Below are 19,285 nucleotides of genomic sequence, written 5' to 3'. Positions count from 1 at the left end.
GGGTGCCGGGGGGGCGGAGGGCTGGTCTCGGGCGGAAAGGGGGAGAGCAGGCAGGGGCTGAAGCAGGTTCCTCAGCTGCTTTCATTTCTCTTGAGACAAAGCGCAGAGCAGAAGCCCTCTCGTTCCCGAGCCCCCGTGTCATGGGGTCGGGGGGGCGGTTCCGCTCCCGGCACTTTCAGCGAGGGGGAGGGTTCAGGGTGAAGTTCTGCAAAACACTTCCAAAAACAAGGCAACGGGAAGACGTCAAACCCGGTTTTGTGTGTTACCGCCCGAGTCCTTTGTGCCGTTACTTGAGCTGGCTGCTCGCTGTGGTGGCCTTGCCGGAATCGCCCTGCTGCCCGGTGGGGCCGTGGGCAGAAGGGTGTCCTGCCCTCGGGAGGGGCAGCACCGGGTCCGGTGGGTCCCGGGAGCCCAGAGCAGCCAGGGACCTGGGCAGTGGGCAGCACCGGGTCCGGTGGGTCCCGGGAGCCCAGGGCGAAGCGCTTTCTCGGAACGGGATTATTGCAGCCATAAGGTGCTTAGGGTTGGGAAAAAAGATGGTCACAACCCTTTCCCTTTTCACTGAGTCAAAAGAATAATCCGGCTGTCGGGTTGTGCTAGGCAATGACTGATGCTGGCAGTAGAGAACAGTGGCAGCTGCACGAGAACTTTGAATCCTGCAGGTTAACTTCTCCTACATTGCCCCAAGAGCATGTCACCGAGAGATTCGGGACATGTGGCTTGTGGTTCTTTGCCTACCGTACACATGTGTTCTTAAGCAACTTTTCAGTATGTTTTCTACTCACAATTCAAACATACAATAAACACTGTCATAAAATACTGAGATAATAAATCTGGCTGTTGAATCTCTGCAGCTCCCTTTTGCCTTTGTTTTTGCGTTTCTCCTTTGTAGCTGCTAGGAGAGGAAGGGCATCTCAGGTATTCTGGCAGGGTGGTTCTCCTTTTGCCGTCACTGCTACCTGGTCTTTAGTCCATAAACAAATTTCAGTCACTCTGAAGCGAAGCAAGAGGGTCAGTGTTCAGCTCTTTAAGTCCAGGAGGCTGAATCCATGAATTCCATGTGGAATTACTAAGCCTGAATCTACCTGTCACCTTGCTCCCTGGTGCCAGCTCCAGCGTGCCCTGGAGCCCTTTGTGAGCCGGCTGGCAGGAATCATTAGCTCTTCAGGAAAACAACAAAGAGCAAAGAGTGTGTGCCTAGTTACTCCACTGAGCTGGCTCAGCAAAGGCTTGGCGGAGTAGTAGCAGAGATAAAACCGTGCAGGAGGCAAGAAGGAGGGGAAGGAATAGAGGTGCTGTGACCCCTTTGCCATGCTTTCTCAGGCCATTTTCTTTTTTTTGTTTGTTTAAATGTGATGGAGAAAAGCTCTATCGCATTAAAGCCCAGAGACAGAAGCTTGTGCAAGTTTCATGTTAGTTCGTTGGGGTCTTTGGAAGACATTCTTACGTGCTAAGGGAAAAATGTAAGGATGATTTTGGTCCTATTGAAAAAGCTATAGTTTTTTTGTATTCACAGGTGAGGGGAAGATTTCTAGTACTCAGCTGACCAAAGAGCCCTTGGAGATGTCAGCATGGCCTCATGTAATTCCCGCAGCTTCTCATGAGGTGGTCATCAGGTATGACCCTTTACTGACAAGTTGTGATGTGTCCAGGGCTGTGCAGGTAGAGTAATCCAGGGGGTGAATCTTTATGTCTTGAACAGTAGCTTTTTCCTTCCTTTTCTCAGTTACACATTTTGTAGATCAGGGGTGTACTGGCATTGCCTCCCTTCCTCACTTGGATGGTACTGTGAGAGAGGAGTTACGAGGGGTATCTGTAGTTTAATGCAGTAGTTTAATGTAGTTTACTCTGAGGGTAACCATATAAATGTAGAATTTATAATATCTCTTTAATAACATCTAGCATTCATAGGTGATTTGCTAGAGAATTGGGTTTATCACAGGTTGCTGTGATAAGGGGCGTTTATAACGTGAACGTCTAAAGAGCTTTTTCCAGGCAAGCCTGGCAACATGGGTTTGGGTGTGGGAGTCATAGAATCATAGAATATCTCCAGTTGGCAGGGACCCATAAGGATCATCGAGTCCAACTCCCTGCTCCTCACAGGACTACCTAAAACTAAACCATATGACTAAGAGCATCGTCCAGACGCTCCTTGAACTCTGACAGGCTTGGTGCCGTGACCACTTCCCTGGGGAGCCTGTTCCAGTGACCGACCACCCTCTCAGTGAAGAACCTTTTCCTAACGTCCAATCTGAACTTGCCCTGACACAGCTTCATTCCATTGCCTCGTGTCCTATCGCTGGTCACCAGAGAGAGGAGGGTCGTGAGTGGCGTCCCCCTCCTGACTGGCCCATGAACATGCTGTTGTCTCCGGTTTTGGAGCCGTTACCTGTACTCAGCCGTGCGGCTGTCCCAGCCCGGCTGTTGTGATCTTAACCCCATTGATTCTGGAACCCGGTGTAATCATTGCTGAGTTCAGGCTATTCTGCTGGGTGGTTTTGAATGAAAAGTTAAATTTCATCATCTGTATTAGCTGTTGATGAGCACAAAAAGGGAGACTTAAATCATAGAATCATTAAGGTTGGAAAAGACCTCTGAGGGTAACCATCAAATGGCAGCAGCAATATTGGGATAGGCAGCTAGACCACCGTGGTGAAACCTTTTGCTTTCAGTTCACGCTCAAGTAACATAAAGACTGCTACTGAAACTTTCTGCAGAAGAGGAGCACAAAACACGGTAGGAAAATGTGCCAGTCTGGGCTGACACGTTGGGCTTGGTCAAATATGAAATGGGGCCAGCCTGAATGCCTCCTATCTGCAGGTGTCTGTGCTGTGAATTTACCGTTTTGATGCAGTCATGGGAAAGAAGTAGAAGAGGCTTACTGAACCGTGGCATTCTTTTAGAGTTTTTAACCTCCTGGCCAAATCCAAGTGGTTAGGATGCTTGTCGTCACCCTGTATTTGTGTGGGAAAAGCTGTTTGGGCCAGCTGTCTGCCCCAGGGGTCGGTGACTCCCAAGAACCCTTGTTCTGGGTTCTGGCCGTGCACATGGATAAACCTCTTTCCTCATCCTCTTTGTAGTCTAACAATATGGAAAGACGGTCCAGTAATATACTGGTCATCTCACCTCCTGCGAGTCGTAACTTGGGTGGCCAGAGGCATCTGTGATTATGGAGGAAAATCCAAATCGAATTCCTGTTCTGAAAAGTTTGCCAATGGTACTGAAATATCTCGGTGGCTAGAGCTTTTGGGGAATCTTTTAATGCAGGAGAAATAAATGTGAGCTGCTTGTTGGCTTGGATATGTAGTGATTTTAATTTCAAAAGCAGAATGCAAATTTCTGGATCTGGACAATGTTTGTCCTCACTGCAAAACTCTCCTAAGGGTCTGACTTGCTAACCTGTCCTGAAGCTGGTGACTTTGCTAGAGAGAAGGTAATACTGGGTGGACACAGAATTTACAGATAATGTGATATTAGGAGTAGAACATATCTTTGTGCTTTTCTTAAAGCACATTCTAGGGTGGAGGGGGATGAGTTATGCATGTCACTGCTGTGATGTTCCTTTAAGTCAATTTGTAGCAATAATGCTTACTTAAACTTACAGTGAAACAACTGTAAAACAACGCAGTGAAATCTGTCTTGTGCTATTTTAAACTTGAAGTTCAGTCTGAAAATTTTTCAAATTGGTCTGTAAGTTATATGAAACGCTACCAGGTCGGGCCAGTAAGAAAAGTCGAAAAGAAATATATTTTCTGTTGGTTATATGGGGGGAGGTAGGTATATGTATGTGAGAGAAAAACAGTCTGGTTTTTGGGGGGTCTGCCTTGGGTTAAAAAAAGAATAGGCTGCAAAAGGAAAAGCTGTGATGGACTATTTGAAGTGAGTTATTTTTGAGATACAGCTGTGCTGTTCAGTGATTTTGGTTGGCTAAATGCCAAACCAGAGGTTTTGATAAAGGTGTTCTTTTTTTCTAAAAGTCCTGTTCCTTCGCATCTGAACCTGCAGGGAGCATCCTGTTCTCCTGTAGCAGAGGAGACCTTGAGGCTGTAAAGTGTGCTGGAAGCTGAAGCGCAAATGAAGAATGACCTCCAAAGTACTCATTTTGAGCTTGCTCCGCAAACAGCCCAATCTTAGATTGTTTTGGCTCAGCTTAGGTTTTTTTGAGCATCTGCAGTTACTTACAGTGGTATTTGTGGGAGCTGTTGTTCAGGTGGACATACAAGACCAGGAGATCTGATGGCCCAATTTTTTTCTTCAATTAAATATCCTGATTGTTTCCAGAGCAACAAAGTAAATGAGCCCTTTTTGATAAGGTTTGGTGGCCTATTTGACTACAATAATAGCCCGAGCTGCCTCCTGCTGTGGGAGTTCTGGTAGAGGAGAGCCTGAAGGGGTCAGGTGAGGGGCTGGTGAGCCAGGGTGGGGAGTGCTCACTGCTGCTTCTACTGCCTCTCCCTCCGTAGCGGCATTGAGTTGCTTAAATTTTCAATAGCCTCCAGACTTCTGTTTGTGAGCCAGGTTTGTGGCTGATGGGCACAAAGCCCATTATGGGGGAAGACAAGAGATGGACAACAGAGATGAAGTTTCAGATATTTGGTTTCTTTAGGCGATGGGGTGAGGACAATTACTGTTCCTTGCAGCAGCTTCCAACCATTGGGCTAAGACTGCTTGTTGAAGCATTTGCCTGTGTCCTGGGCTGTGAAGTCTGGAGGGGCACAGGGAAGCGTGGGGAATTTTGTTTATTTGGAGCATAGAGGTCCACCTGAAATTCCTGATGGTTCCTGAATACCTTATGTCAGTTTTAAGGAAGAAGCCACGCTGGAGGTAGGGAAGGAAAGGTTGTGTGGTGAGGTGGAAGTGAGTGCACGCTGCAGAAATGGCCCTATGAATTCATTCCCCTGTGAAGCAGCACGCTGTACTTCGTGGCATTCCCGTCTCCAGTTGGCGTTAGAGCTTGCTGGGGTTGTGTGAGTGATTGTGGTTTCATCCTCTGGAAGAGAAACTGTGGCCTACGAGGTGGTGAAACAGGCTGAAGGAGGCTTTAGGGAATGTTGAGTCAAAACATTTTACATCTTTATTAGATTTAAAAAGCTGGAGAAAGAGCTTATTTTGGGAATATGTTTTATTAGCATGACCTGTTGTCTTTCTTGCACTTCTGTCTTGATATTAGTGAGATTATTATCTTACTGACTTTTTTTAAGAATGTTTCAGAATCCCTGTTTTTGACACAAATAGAAACCACCTTTAAACATTAATTGTTTGGAATTATTCAACTTACCTGTCATTGCTGTTACCTTTATGAGGCAAAACTAGCACTGTATCTGAGATCTTGCAGCTCCTCACCTTCTGTCTCCCCCACTCCAAAAACTATGGTGTGACCATTTAATTTGCTTTTCAGGAAAACGAGATCAAGTTGCTAACTGCAGAAATTGAGCGTCTGAAGAACTCTGGATGCTTGGGAGTCTCCCCGAGTTTGGAAGGGTTGCGAGACGAAAACGCAAAACTTAAGTATCGGTTAAATTTCCTTCAAAAGGTAAGGGAGTAAAGAATTAATGCTGTAGTATGTGTTTTTGTTCTCATTAAGACAAGCTAAATAAATGATGTCAGTTTGTTACAGCTAGTGATGTGTGACAGCGTGCTCACTCTGCATTCTGACGCCTTAATTGTTGGTGACACATCGGATATTTCTTGGTTCCTTAAACAGAAACCTACTTTATGAAAAATGGCAGTAGGTTAATAAGCCCACACCATCAGGTCTTGGCTAGTCATGTAACGGGCAGCCCAGCTGAGGTCTCTACCAGGATCACTGACAAAAGGCGTGAGAAGTAATGCAGCCCTGCATTCGGGGGAAGTGTTTGTGCTGGGAGCTTCAAAGGGGGAAGCAGCTCTTGAATCACATCATTTTTATGTTGTATATGTTGCTCCTCTGCCTAGAGGTGTCAGCCAAATCTGTCAGCCATGCTTTGCCAGGCAGCCAAGGAAAAAAGGGGGATGTAACGGCTCCTCAGGTGCTGTGAATTTAGCCTTCTGGATTTTGTTTTTTCAGAGCCTTCAAGAGGAAAGAAGTAAAACAGCAAAAAGCATGATTAATATCAACAGCTGTCTTCAGGAAATCTTTGGAGCGGCTATTCAGGCTGCCTACCCAGATTTAGAAAACCCTCCGCTAGTAGTGACGCCAAGTCAGCAGCCCAAATTTGGGGATTACCAGTGTAACAGCGCCATGGGCATAACGCAGGTAAAGCTGAATGATCTTACAAAGAAAGGAAAAAATGGTGATGTCGTCTGTTGGAAGCTAAGTGATAGACAGCAGTGAGAGTTGCAATATTGGACCTGTTTCAGGCTTGTTGCAGGCCTCTGGGCTGAGAATTCAGTGAGTATCTAATGGCATTTTAGGGGAAGCATTGGCCTTCACAGAGTAGACCTTTAAACCTGTTTAGATGATTGGGATGAGAGAGTTACATGTGTGTCACACAGAAAAACTGCTCAGTTCATGGGATCTAAATCAAATCAGGATTTAAGTGCTGCATTGATTTACTAATGATGTGCAATTAACTACCAATTAGTGAGCTATATGTTTGGAACTAATACCAGCAAAACAATAAATCACAGTTCTGGACAGTTACGAAATGTTGATAAACACCTACAAATCTCTAAATGCTCTTCTCTAACGCCAAGAAAGCATGATGTCCCCACACACGTTTGCACAGAGTTATGTGCACACACCCCCTTCTCACAGGGCAGGTGGGTTACAAACACGCACCCCATCTCTAGGAGTGTGGGTTCCCCTCGTTGCACACACCTCCTGTTGGTGTGGGTGCTGCAGCTTCCTACCGCCCGCTAATGCACACGGCAGTGAGAAGGGGCCCAGGCACTCCCCCGTGCGCCCGAGTGGGGCGCGGGTCCCTGCGTCCTGCATCCTGAGCTGCCCTCCGTGAGGTCCGGCGCGGGCCACTCGCGGCACCTGGTGGCGCGGGTCATTGTTGGGCCTGCGCAGAGGCTGTGGTGCGCGTGAAGCACCTTCTCAGTGTCCAACCAGGTGTAGACTACTGCTCAGGCACCGTCCTTCGTACTGCTCTAGCTGACTCCTTTGTTTCAAAAGTTTCTGGTTAATTCCCTGGTTACAGCTGAATTTGGCTGATTGCTGTTGTGTTCCTTTAAGCATTTACAGTTTTGTGACAAATGCTCTTTCAGACAGATTTGAGTGCGCTGTTCCGCACACTTTTTGTGCTCGTGTTCCTAACTTACTGGCTGTTGTTATCCAGGCATTTGCTGAGGGGAGGCTGTGTGAGCATCCCCACGTCCATGGTTGGTGGCATCTATATTTTCTTTTAACTGAGCAAAAGGCAGGAAACATGATGTTTTTGTTATGCTGTTCTGATCTTTGAGGTTTTCAGGCAACTGTAAGAATGGTTCCAGTTTACAGAACACCTGTTAAGCGTGTGGAAAGGAAGGAGTGGGGATTTTTTAACCTGGCTGGTATCAATAGTTACTTTGAAAATTATGGCATTGCTGCTTTCTGGAAGATATTTGGCCAAAGATGACCCAAACAGAATAAGAGGCACTTCAGGACTTGCTCAGTGGGCTGGGACTGTGCTGAAGTAAAACCAGGAGGTGAGGGAGAAAGAAGGTAGTGCATTCTAGCTTAGGTGCTACAGTGCCCAAACTTTCAATGCATTGATGCCTTTGAGTAAATAGATAGACTCTTTGTAATTACAGATCTTTTATTTTGCAATCTCAACAGAAGCAACTGTTTTTTAAGTGTTCTGTTGTCAATTCACCTTTATTAATCTATTAGACTAGTAATCTTGACATCGAACTTGTACTGACACACATGGAATTCTGGTCTCCCAGGTTGTCATCTGCAGCCACTGTCTGTTGTCCTGCCACAATGAGTTTGACTCCCGGGCAGCATCGATACGTGCCAGCCAGCAGGCTCTTGGTCTGAAGTGCCAAGGCGGAAACAGCCCTCACAAATACGTGTCGTCTTCCCTTTGTCTCGTTAGCGTATTGTGACTGGGCTCCAGCCAGAGGAGCACCCTGGGTGACTGCACTGACACGGGCTTTCAGAGCTTTCCCATTTTTTTGACCACTGCTTTACCCCAATTAAATTGCGGTTGGGATTCTCGAGCAGTCCTGGTTTCTCAGTGTTGACGTTGTTCACATAACTCACTGTCTGAACAGTCCCCTTCAAGCCAGGGTTTCAGGTTCCAGATTGTCAGCTGTACTGGTGAATAAGGGTTCCTAGTACTGGGCTTGGCTATAGAGTTTGTTCCCTGGAAAGGCACGCCATATAAGCTGGGCCTGAGCTTGGCACATGCAGCACACGCTCGAGTGTATCAGCACAGCAGAGCCAGGGGATGCAGTGCAGTCATTTCCCTCCGAGAGCAGCAGGTTACGTACTTTCCGTCAGCCTGAGTTTAGGGACTTGACTGTGGTGCACGTCTGCCCGTAGAGCCTTGCTCCCCCAGGGTGTCCCCTGCGCAGAGCTGGAACACCGGTCACCGCGACCGCCGGAGGAGCAGGAAGTGCCCTGACTCGCGGGCAGCCCTAGTACGTGCCAGGCAGCAACCTCTCCCTGCAATGCGCCGATGTGGAAACAGCCCTCACAAATGCATATTGTTTTCCTGGGAGCTCGTTAGCATATTAATGCCTGGGGTTTGAGCCAGGAGCTCTGCTTGCTCCTTAGAGTAATAGCAGTACTGTCACTGCTTCTGGAATGGTTCAGATAGATGTAATCTGGTATAACATGCCCGTAATCTGGTTTTGCATTTATTTTTCCTGTAGTTTGCACTTTGAGTAGCATTAAAGGCTACAGAGGTTTTCTTTTCTTGCGCATTCTAAGCCTTTACCATCTTGTAAGGATTCTGTTATTATCAACTGTATGACAGGTTAAACAGGAAGCTGAAACTTAAGTAGAAGTCACATTTTGCAGCAGACTGCAAGTTAGCAAATACAAGCGGTAGCGAGTGTAAATTCTGAATTGAGAGAGGTGCGTTCTCTTTGCGGCCTTGATGGGAGTGAGGTGATAGGTTATTTTCAAACACATCACAGTAAGAATAGAAGATCATGTGCTCAAAAACAAATAGTTGTGGTAATTCTATACAGTGTGAATGTAGTGTTTTGCAAGGGACGGGTTGGGCTAGCTCACAGAGTCCTCCTAAAGGGTGTTTTCTAAGATTTGCAAAAAGCCATGCGAGAAGATGCCTTGGGAAAGGGCAGAGAAATTGTGGACTAGATGATCTTTGAAGGTCCCTTCCAACCCAAACCATTCTGATTCTACCATTGTATGTGAACTTGCATCGTGTTATTGGAGCTCCTCACAGTGGGCCATTTATGTCTGGAGGGAAAAGGAGAGCTACTTTACCAACAGTTTTTTCTGATGCTCTTTGAAGAAAATTGGGCAGTGTTAGGATTATCTTTGGTTGCTTGGGTTGTTGGATTTTATTTATTTATTCATTTACTTATTTATTGAGTCTAAGGTAGGACTGGAGGCATTTTGCTTTGGTTGCTTTTAATCATAAATCACCCAACTTGCTCTGAAACCACACTCAGCATATACTGTAGGCACAGTTCAAAACTTCAAATATGAATGCTGGCGGAGCTGAAGATACCCGTGAGACTGATGAACAGGATTTTGAAGCAATGTGAAGGACTGTGCCAGCTATGTTGATTTTTAAAGAGTTTGTACGTTTTACTAGCTTAGAGAAATACAGATTTGCCAAACCACTTAACAGGTTTTGAAAAATGGCCTTTCTTCTGACATAAGGACTACCCTTTAATTGCCCTTAGCAGAAAGGAGTGAACGTGTTGGGTCTAATTAGAGTTCTGCTATGTAGAAAGAGCTGATCTGATCTGTAAAGTTTGCTAGAGATGTTATTCTTTGTGTGTGTGTCTGCATTATGAAGCTAAAGGATCATGAGGATCTTTCAATGCCGCAGTATCTATGCTTTCTGTTTCACTCTGTAGAATGTTTTGGAGGATTGAATTTTACTTGATCTTCTTGTTGTGTGTCAGATACTGCTCAAAACCAAGGAACAGAAGGTTAGCCCAAGAGAAATTGCTGAGAAAATATCAAAAAATATTCCTGCCAACGAATGCATTGAGAAGGTTGAAATTGCCGGTCCTGGTAAGATAGTTTCATGTTACACGCTTGTATGTTTTAAAGCTGATAGGGCAATTTTATACTGGATGGTGATCGGGGAAGCTGAGTTGAGTTCAACTGTTTTGTGATTTAAAACTGCAGTTACGGGGTGAATTAGCTGCTTCTGTCTTGGTGAGCTTTGTAGCCCTCAGACTTGAGCAGCAGGAGAAAATCTACCTCTGTTAGAACTGGCAAGTGCAATCCCCGAGTCCTTTAATTAGCTCAAGGGACCAGCTTTCCCCCTTCGAATATTGGTGCTGGCTATCAGGCCACAGTCATGAAATGACAGCAAAAATCAATATGCCCTTGTTGCTGTTGTTTGCATGGTGAGGAGACCTTGTCCTCTCAGCACTGAGATGCTGGACTAGCGAGGAGGTTATTAGTTGCTCAATCTGTTTTGTCCCTGTGACCCAGGAAGAAATACAAGGGCTCATATTTCTTCAGGCTTCAGCATAAACACAAAAATCCATGGCACAGCCCTTCGAGTGCTTGGGCAGAAGCTCATTCATTAGCTCTGCGAAGCAGAAGTAAAACAGTGTATTTCCACAAGCATGGATTATCCCAGGTATAACTATGTTTTAGCATATTTATTTAAAAAAAGGAGACCAAGCAGGATTTGGTTTTGCATTCTGCAAACCCTGGCAAGATTATTTATTTTCTCATTAAAAAAAGTTTTTATAAATTCACCTTTGAGTGACAGTGGGCAAAAAGGAGTTATGTCAGTGGACTAGCTTGCAGAATGTAACTCCTACAGTAAGGGTTATAGTGGTGGGAAACAGACTCTTGTAATCTGGGAACAGAAATTGTCTTCTAGTGGCAGCTTTGTTGTCCTGTTGCTGAAAAAATTATTTGTTTTGTCAAGATAACTTCACATGCTCTTGTCCTTGATGCGAGGAAACAGAAATCCAAGGGGGAAGGAGACAAAAAGTGGTTTGAGGCACTTCTGCAGCCCCAGCACTCATTGCTGGTTTTCTCCTCTAAAGGTTTTATCAATGTCCACTTGAGAAAGGATTTTGTATCGAAGCAGCTGAGCAGTTTATTGATGAATGGAGTTCAACCACCAGCTGTTGGCAAAAGGAAAAAGGTATGGCAGTAAGCGCACAGGCATCCTGCTCCCATTTGGATGAAATGCGCTGGACTGCAGGTAGCTTTGAAATTCACCCCGAAGTGATTTGTTGAGCAGATGTCCATGTCAGCTGGTTGTTACAGCGGAGTAAATGGGATGTGACTTAGGGACTGGGGGCCATGGGATAGGCTGCATGTACCTGGTGGGTGAGGAACAGGGCTCCCCGGGGACGGCATGTTACGCCAAGGTCAGTCTGGGAGCGATCCCTGACCCTCTGCTGGGCGGGTGCAGCAGAGCCCCAGGCTGGAAGCCTGCTCTGGTGTCCCCCGCTGGGCCTTCTCTGTTGCTGTGTGCTGTTGGCAGCAAAGAGGGGGTGAGGGTCAGTGGAGGCGAGCCTTGTTCCACCCTGCCCCCCCCCCCCAAACCCCAGATTAAACACATGGGGTGTGGTAACGACTGCTGCCTTTCATTCATTTTTTTCCTTTGGTGCTGTCTCTAAGGTGGTGGTGGATTTTTCATCCCCTAACATTGCAAAGGAGATGCATGTTGGCCACCTGCGGTCTACCATCATTGGAGAAAGTATGTGCCGACTGTTCGAATTTGCAGGTTATGATGTTTTGAGGTGAGAGTCGACTTTTGGGTGGGGTGGGCTTGTTTGACTAGATTTATGCAATACCTATCTCTACGCTTTGGTCTGTATTGGTCTTTTTTTATAAGCACATAACAAATAATCCTTTACGTGTAGTAAGATACTAAGCTGAGCAAGTGTAGCAAGGTTAGGAATCAAGATGGGCAGCAGCTTCATTGCAGTGAAATTAGGGGGACTTGCCTGTTTTTGAATTCTGATATTATGTGTGTTTCTTCTTTTAGAACATATACTTTTAAAATGCATGTATTTTAAAGCATATGTTTGAGAAATCATTATTATTGTGCTCTTCAATTGCTTCAAGGTTAAACCATTTAGGAGATTGGGGCACCCAGTTTGGAATGCTTATTGCTCACCTCCAAGACAAATTTCCGGATTACTTAACTGTTTCTCCTCCCATTGGGGATCTCCAAGCTTTTTACAAGGTATTTGTGGCAAATAAGTGTGATATTTATGTCAACATCTGAAAAGCAGATTGAGGAGCTTTACAAATTGCAGCGTAGTTTTGGAGGAACAAAGAATTGAATCACTGTTAATAGATTATTGCAGTAACCTGCCACTGGGTAATGAATTGCAGTATCTGGTATTGAGTTGTCTGTATGGGGCATGATTAAAGGACTTTGTAAGCATGCTGCCTCTCTGTCTTTTGAGATGAGTGTGCTTGGAGAGCCCGTTACGAATGTGAGCTTGTTTCGGGGCAGAAGGAGGTGCTTTTTCATGTAGTGTGTTTTACCGTAGGAATCCAAGAGGAGGTTTGACACAGAGGAGGAATTTAAGAAACGTGCCTACCAATGTGTGGTGCTGCTGCAGAGCAAAAACCCAGACTTCATTAAAGCGTGGGAACTGATCTGTGACGTGTCGCGGAAAGGTGACTTTGCCAGATTCGGAAAGACGTCTCAGCAGTAGAACAGTGTGGCTTTCCTCACCTTTATGTCTGAGTCCATCCTCTAGTTTTCTTTTGAAAATCACTGCCACACTGCTATGAGAAGCTTAAAGAAAAAAGCCGGTACAACCAAAGTACTGGGCTGTCTGTGGAGGCTTTCAGCTAAATCTTTTGTCTCCCGAGTCCTAGTCTGATGGCTTCACCAAGAGATGGAAAATGCCTTTAGGCACTTGCTGTGCCCGTTGGTAAACATATGCCACTAATTCCCACTGTGTGCATTTAATGGAAGTATTTTGTTCTGTTTCCCTCCTCAAGAGTTCCAGAAAATCTACAACTGCTTGGACATCACACTCATAGAGAGAGGGGAATCGTTCTACCATGAGATGATGAAAGACATCGTGAAAGAATTTGAAGATAAAGGTGAGGCTTTTGGTCTCAGAATCAGAAATTCTGCAGCTGTCAGGATGAGCGAGGTAACCTCACTCCTCTTAAGCGAGGCTTAGGACTGACGGTTTTGAAGTTGAATGTTCCCCACCCTTGCTCTTTTTCTCAGGCACATTTCCTGAGTGGATCTTCTGTGGCGTTTCCTCCCAGAGAAGCATTAGCAGAATTGATTCTTGTCCGTTTCATTCCAGAAAGCTTGAATCTTTCTTGCTGACACCAAAAGCAGTTTGTCTGTGATATTTGTAGGCAATAGCATGAGGTACAACTGGATTTTATTGTATCCTTAGTAAATAGTCAAGGAGCAATATATGACAGACTTCCTGGTCTTAGTGTTGTGCCTGTATGGGAACTTTGTCTGAGAAATCTCTGTGAAGACAGTGGCATTTTTGGATTGTGTTGACTTTGAGACTGGCAAGAAGCCAAATGGAGCATAACAAGTCTCTGGTTTTATGTGTTTCCTGTCTGGATTTGGCAGTTGTTGAATCTCACCATATGAAGTGTTCTGACTAGACTTATCTCTTAAAGACTTTGTGCTAAGTCCTCGTTGCGTCTCCGTAGAGTTTCTGTTGCCTTTAATGCCATACTTTGTGATGCTGTTTTTGTGGCTGTAAAGGTGGATCTGGATGCCAATGACAGGAGTTTTAAAATCCAATTAGGTCTCTTCTGGTAAGGCCAGATCTGTACAGATCCGCTTCCTTCTGCAAAGTGTGAGTTCTGGAAGTCCAGTACAGAATGTGACTTGGTTGGCGAGGGAGTTCTCATTTAGGATTTTTCATATTTTGAGCCAGTAATTATTTGATAATGTGAGTGCATGGTCTTTTCTTTCCGGTAGCATCCAGGAAGGCAAGTGTTTCTGCCTGCTCTGGCCCACAAACCTCTCCATTCAATACGACACAGAATGTTTTCCATTGCTTTTCTAGGATTTGTCCAGGTCGATGATGGCCGGAAGATCATGTTTGTCCCAGGTTTCCCTGTCCCGTTGACGATCATGAAATCAGATGGAGGTTACACATATGACACATCTGACTTAGCTGCTCTTAAACACAGGCTGTGCGAAGAGAAGGCTGATATCCTTATTTATGTTGTCGATAGCGGCCAGGTGAGTATGCCAACCTCTGCAGTCACTGCTGGTACAGATCATCAGAAAGTGTGTTAAATGACAGATGCAACAGTAACATAGGTAGAACGCCATAGGGTTTTTAGTGTGGTATATTTACTCTTGTCCTTATCAGTGTAATGGTGAATCTAGTTTGGTGGCTGGCGGTCTCCATGAAAAGCCCCTAGAACTGACTGGTTAGGGAGAGACCCAGTTACCGCTGGAGGTGGGTGAAGCCTAAATCTCAGTAGATCTGGAATGAGATTTGTACTGCTCATACTTGGGTCTCTCCTTACCTGAGGAAATGCAAGGTTGTCAGCTCTGTATCTGAGCAGTGCTGGGAATTTGCCGGTTGCTGCTTCTGTAAGACAGGAAGACTCTGAAAGGTTGAACTTTCTGAAGTGGAATTTTTCTGTGGAGCTAGAAACATTTTAAGTCTAATTGTGAAAGCAGCATTGTGAAGGAGATAAAGCTGGGAAGAAAACTGTACCTGGAGGAGTGGGTTGAGAACCAGTTGCTGGTATTTGTTCCTTGCAGTCGGTGCATTTACAAACAGTGTTTGCAGCTGGACAGATGATCGGCTGGTATGATCCCAAAGTAACCAGAGTGGCCCATGCCGCGTTTGGAGTGGTGCTGGGAGAAGACAAGTAAGTCTTTGGATGTAGTTTTTCCTCTGTATGTGCTCTGAAGAGGATGTTTGAGTGAATGCAGAAGACTTGCTCATTTGTTGACAAGTATGTATGTGGCATGCCAAAAAAAAAAAAAGCACCGCATCCATGCTGTTACTCATAACTGTGTCATTTCATTGTGTGTCTTGGTCCTTGATCCACATAGTCACTGGTGCTGTAGTCAGGTTCCCTCTTGGGCCGGGCTTCCGCTGCCTGGCATTTGGGGAGGGGCACTGGGAGTGGCTGGTGGAAGCGCAGTGGAAGCTGATGTGAATACTGGGAGATGGCAACGGTGAAGGCCATGATTTCCATTATTGTCTACCTGCCTCATGGTGGGTGAAATGAATGTTGGGAGAAGAACCTCTGTGTCCTGGTCTGGAAGCCAGGCCCTTGTGCTCCGAGTTGTGTCTTTTGCAGCTGGACAGATGATCGGCTGGTATGATCCCAAAGTAACCAGAGTGGCCCATGCCGCGTTTGGAGTGGTGCTGGGAGAAGACAAGTAAGTCTTTGGATGTAGTTTTTCCTCTGTATGTGCTCTGAAGAGGATGTTTGAGTGAATGCAGAAGACTTGCTCATTTGTTGACAAGTATGTATGTGGCATGCCAAAAAAAAAAAAAGCACCGCATCCATGCTGTTACTCATAACTGTGTCATTTCATTGTGTGTCTTGGTCCTTGATCCACATAGTCAGGTTCCCTCTTGGGCCGGGCTTCCGCTGCCTGGCATTTGGGGAGGGGCACTGGGAGTGGCTGGTGGAAGCGCAGTGGAAGCTGATGTGAATACTGGGAGATGGCAACGGTGAAGGCCATGATTTCCATTATTGTCTACCTGCCTCATGGTGGGTGAAATGAATGTTGGGAGAAGAACCTCTGTGTCCTGGTCTGGAAGCCAGGCCCTTGTGCTCCAGAGTTGTGTCTTCTTGTTGCTTCTTGTGTCTCTGTGAAGGTGTGACTAAACCAGTGTGCTCTGACGGTCACGTGCTGTTGCGGACTGGGTGGTTTTGCTGTAGCTTTGTTACAAAAGCAAAGGTGACTTGCTGGGCTGGGCAGGGGTCTGGCACTGGTATTGTGTCCTGCCTAATGTCTGGAACTGGGACAGTTCTGACTGTTGGTCGCCCCTCCCAGCCACCCCATGGGTGTTCTCTGAGATTCCCATGTTTTGTGGGAGTGCAGGTGGTCATTTTGGCTGTGTGTTTTCAGGAAGAAGTTCAAAACTCGTTCAGGGGATACAGTGCGTCTTATAGATCTGCTGGAAGAAGGGCTGAAACGAGCCATGGACAAGCTGAAAGACAAGGAACGGGACAAGGTAGTTTGTGACAAATTGCTTATCTTTCCTGAGAACTTCCCAGATTTGTTCACAGACTTATAGTTTCTGCATTCCGGATGTGAGCTGAGAATATGGACACTGCCAAACCGCCCAGGAGATGCCATGGGTTGCGTACACAATCAGTGTGTACTGTGATAGCAGTTCGGGCAAGGTGCTGTCATGGGGAAAGAAGAGCATCCCTGAGTACATAGCAGTGAGAAAATGTGAGCTGCAGGCAGCATGCTGGCCTCTGGCTGGTACTGCAGAGCTTTTTGAGGACGGGAGAGGAGAGCTCGGCCTGGCAGCATGGCTGGCCTTGCAGGTACCATCAGGTCTCACTGATGTGATGGCAACAGCGGTGACTCCCCCAGGATGCAGGAGGTGGTGGCAGAATATAAAGTTGCAGCCTTGGCCTGCTGGGCTAGCGGTGACTTCTGGTGATGGATGGTTGGGGATCTGCAGGGGGCTTTGGCATCAGGCTTCACCCTTTCCCTCGGAGGCTGTGGCTGAGTTTGCTGGAAGCCCTTTGCTTAATGAGATTTCTGTCTGTCTTGAATTCTGATGGCCTGGAGAGAACTGGACAGTGTGGGACATGGACTGGAACAGAAGGACCAAACTCTGTCCAAGCACCGTGTGAGGCAGTGGAATTGGGAAGTGCAGCTCCTTGGTGCTGTGCAGCGTAGGGTGAAAGTGAAAGGTCCGTTTTTAAACACGAACACGAGGAAGCACAGAAAAAAACCACCTTGAAAATCTCCCAAGGGCTCATATGAGTCAGACACAAAGTGCTTTGCCATGCTGACAGGGCGCTGTTCCACCAGGCAGGGGGTTTGTGAGCGTTTGGACTGCCCCAAATGCTCTAGAAGGATAGGAGGGCCAAGCGTTTGTTATATGTACGCACAGTTTGTAAGAAGCAGGAATGTCAAACCTGTATGGCATCACGGGGCACAGAAATCCTGCAGGCCTTTAGGAGTAGAGGGAGTCAGCCTGAACCTGGGCAGGGCTGCAGTGCTATTTGCTTGCAGGAGAAGTGGGGGGCGGATAGGGGTTATCTGGTGTCTCAAGGTGGAAAAGTGGGTGTGAGCCTTTCACTGAGTACCACGTAGGTAAAATCCCCTCAGCAGCCTGGGCTTTTCTCTTGAGCTGTGCTGAGTGACCGAGGCTGCGTGTTGCGGTTTGTGATGCCAACATAGCATTCTTCCTCATGACTGTTACCTGTTTTGAAATTACAACAGGTTCTCACGGCAGAAGAGCTGAAAGCTGCCCAGACGTCAGTCGCTTTTGGATGTATTAAATATGCAGATCTCTCCCATAACAGACTAAACGATTACGTATTCTCCTTTGACAAGATGCTGGATGACCGAGGAAACACAGCTGCATATTTGCTGTATGCCTTCACGCGGATCAGGTAGGTTGAGTGTGCTGGGAGTCGCTTGGAGTTCGTCTCTGATGCTCTCTGCATCTTTATCGCAAAGGGAGATATCTGCCCCTTTATCGTGGGGAAGGGGGCGACTGTTGCATCAGTGCTGTTAGGGGTAGTTGGTAAGAGAAGCCAGCTACACTGGTATGTGCTATAGGCAAGATTTTGTTTGTCATTGGAAATGGTGTCCTCTGCTATCTGAAAGAGGGCTCCTCCATGCGACACGCATCCCGGGCTTTTAGCTAGCAGGGAGGGAACCGTAGGAGTTTCTGGTAATTCCATTAGAGGCTTTAGGTGGTTGGAGAGGGGTGAGCCTGTGTTCCAGCAGCTGCTCACCTCAGGTGTCACCATATCCCCCACAGTTTTTCTGGCACCCTGAGCCCTGGTTTGCTTGGCAGCATCAGCTGTCCTTGCCCACGCATGTGCCCAGAGCACATCCCACCCTGTTCCTCTGCAGTGCCCTGCTGGATCGCTGTCCTCCATCCCTCCCTGTTCCTCTGCAGTGCCCTGTTGGATCGCTCCGAGGACAGCGCCTCCCCGCGTGTTCCCAGGGCTGATTGCTCTCTTCTGGCCTGGTAACCCAGGACTGGGCAAGTGAGGAGATCAGCGGGTGGCCTGTGCTAGCCCTGAGACAGGCCAGACACCTGACCAACTGCAGGCTGGCCCTGGGGCAGGTTGAGCAGTGAGACCCTCACAAGCAGACTGTGTTTTGGATCATTTCAGGGCTATTGCTCGCCTGGCCAATATTGACGAGCAGATGCTGCGGAAGGCAGCCAGGGAGGAAGTGCTCATCCTTGACCATGAGAAGGAGTGGAAACTGGGCAAGTGCATCCTGAGGTTCCCTGAGATATTGCAGAAGATCCTGGAGGACTTGTTATTGCACACGCTCTGTGACTACCTTTATGAGCTGGCCACCACCTTCACTGAGTTCTACGACAACTGCTATTGCGTTGAGAAGGACAGGCAGAGTGGTGAGTGTTGGCCTAGGGGTGCTGCATGGTCCTGTGTCACATACTGTGGTACAGACAGTCTGCGGGGTGTTTCCTTGTGCTGGGAAGGCTGTTGTTACACTACTTGCTGCTGCAGAACTAGTGTTGTCCATGTGGGAGGACTGAAGGTGGCTGGCACAGACTGTGTCATCATCTGCCTGTGAAGCAGGAGGGTTGAGTTGCGAGCAGCCAGGCACCTGGAAACACGAGGGCTGGTCAGTCTGCCTGGCTCGGGGAGAATGGGAGGGGGCTCAGTGTGCCCAGGGCCAGGTTGTGGGCGGATGGGGTTCCCCTGGGGAAGGCAGTGTTAGTTGTTCTGAGCAGCTCCTCCAGCTCCTCCGTTGGTGTTTTGCAGGCCAGATCGTGAAGGTGAACATGTGGAGGCTGCTGCTGTGCGAAGCCACTGCCACCGTCATGGCCAAAGGATTTGACATCCTGGGGATTAAGCCTGTGCAGAGGATGTAGCTGTTCCCTGTGGGGTGACAATAAAGGGACTAAAGAACTGGAGGTGTCTGTGTCTGTTGGGGTGGAGTAAGGGAAGATACTCTAGGGGAGCAGCACACCCTTAGGAAAGAAAGGAAGGAAGAAATGAAAGGTAAGGAGGAAGTAAGGGAAGAAGGGCCATGGGCAC

At 47.1% G+C, this 19,285-nt stretch overlaps 1 protein-coding gene across 1 annotated transcript; it reads left to right on the top strand.

Annotated features, from left to right (window-relative positions):
• The first annotated feature begins 1,513 nt into the window (after positions 1-1,513).
• RARS (arginyl-tRNA synthetase) lies at positions 1,514-19,159 on the top strand. Its single transcript, XM_019473868.1, has 15 exons — positions 1,514-1,616; positions 5,399-5,533; positions 6,047-6,235; positions 10,015-10,126; positions 11,125-11,225; positions 11,708-11,829; positions 12,158-12,278; positions 12,592-12,721; positions 13,052-13,156; positions 14,101-14,279; positions 14,814-14,923; positions 16,143-16,248; positions 17,481-17,653; positions 18,389-18,636; positions 19,010-19,159. Exons 3-15 carry the CDS (start codon positions 6,083-6,085, stop codon positions 19,117-19,119), a joined length of 1,770 nt encoding a protein of 589 aa, XP_019329413.1. The 5' UTR covers positions 1,514-1,616; positions 5,399-5,533; positions 6,047-6,082; the 3' UTR covers positions 19,120-19,159.
• The last annotated feature ends 126 nt before the right edge of the window (positions 19,160-19,285 follow it).

This window comes from Aptenodytes forsteri, unplaced genomic scaffold, assembly GCF_000699145.1.
Source record: "Aptenodytes forsteri isolate BGI_AS27 unplaced genomic scaffold, ASM69914v1 Scaffold54, whole genome shotgun sequence".
NCBI lineage: Eukaryota > Metazoa > Chordata > Aves > Sphenisciformes > Spheniscidae > Aptenodytes > Aptenodytes forsteri.
This window is presented reverse-complemented; position numbering and strand designations above follow the sequence as displayed.

What these genes read in the sequence shown, in the direction of transcription:
- RARS (XM_019473868.1), top strand. Translation starts at nt 6,083, where the DNA reads ATGATTAATATCAACAGCTGTCTTCAGGAAATCTTTGGAGCGGCTATT. An exon ending in CTGTTGGCAAAAGGAAAAAG is followed by an intron (nt 11,226 to 11,707) that starts GTATGGCAGTAA and finishes GCTGTCTCTAAG; the next exon opens with GTGGTGGTGGATTTTTCATC. An exon ending in ATGTTGTCGATAGCGGCCAG is followed by an intron (nt 14,280 to 14,813) that starts GTGAGTATGCCA and finishes TGTTCCTTGCAG; the next exon opens with TCGGTGCATTTACAAACAGT.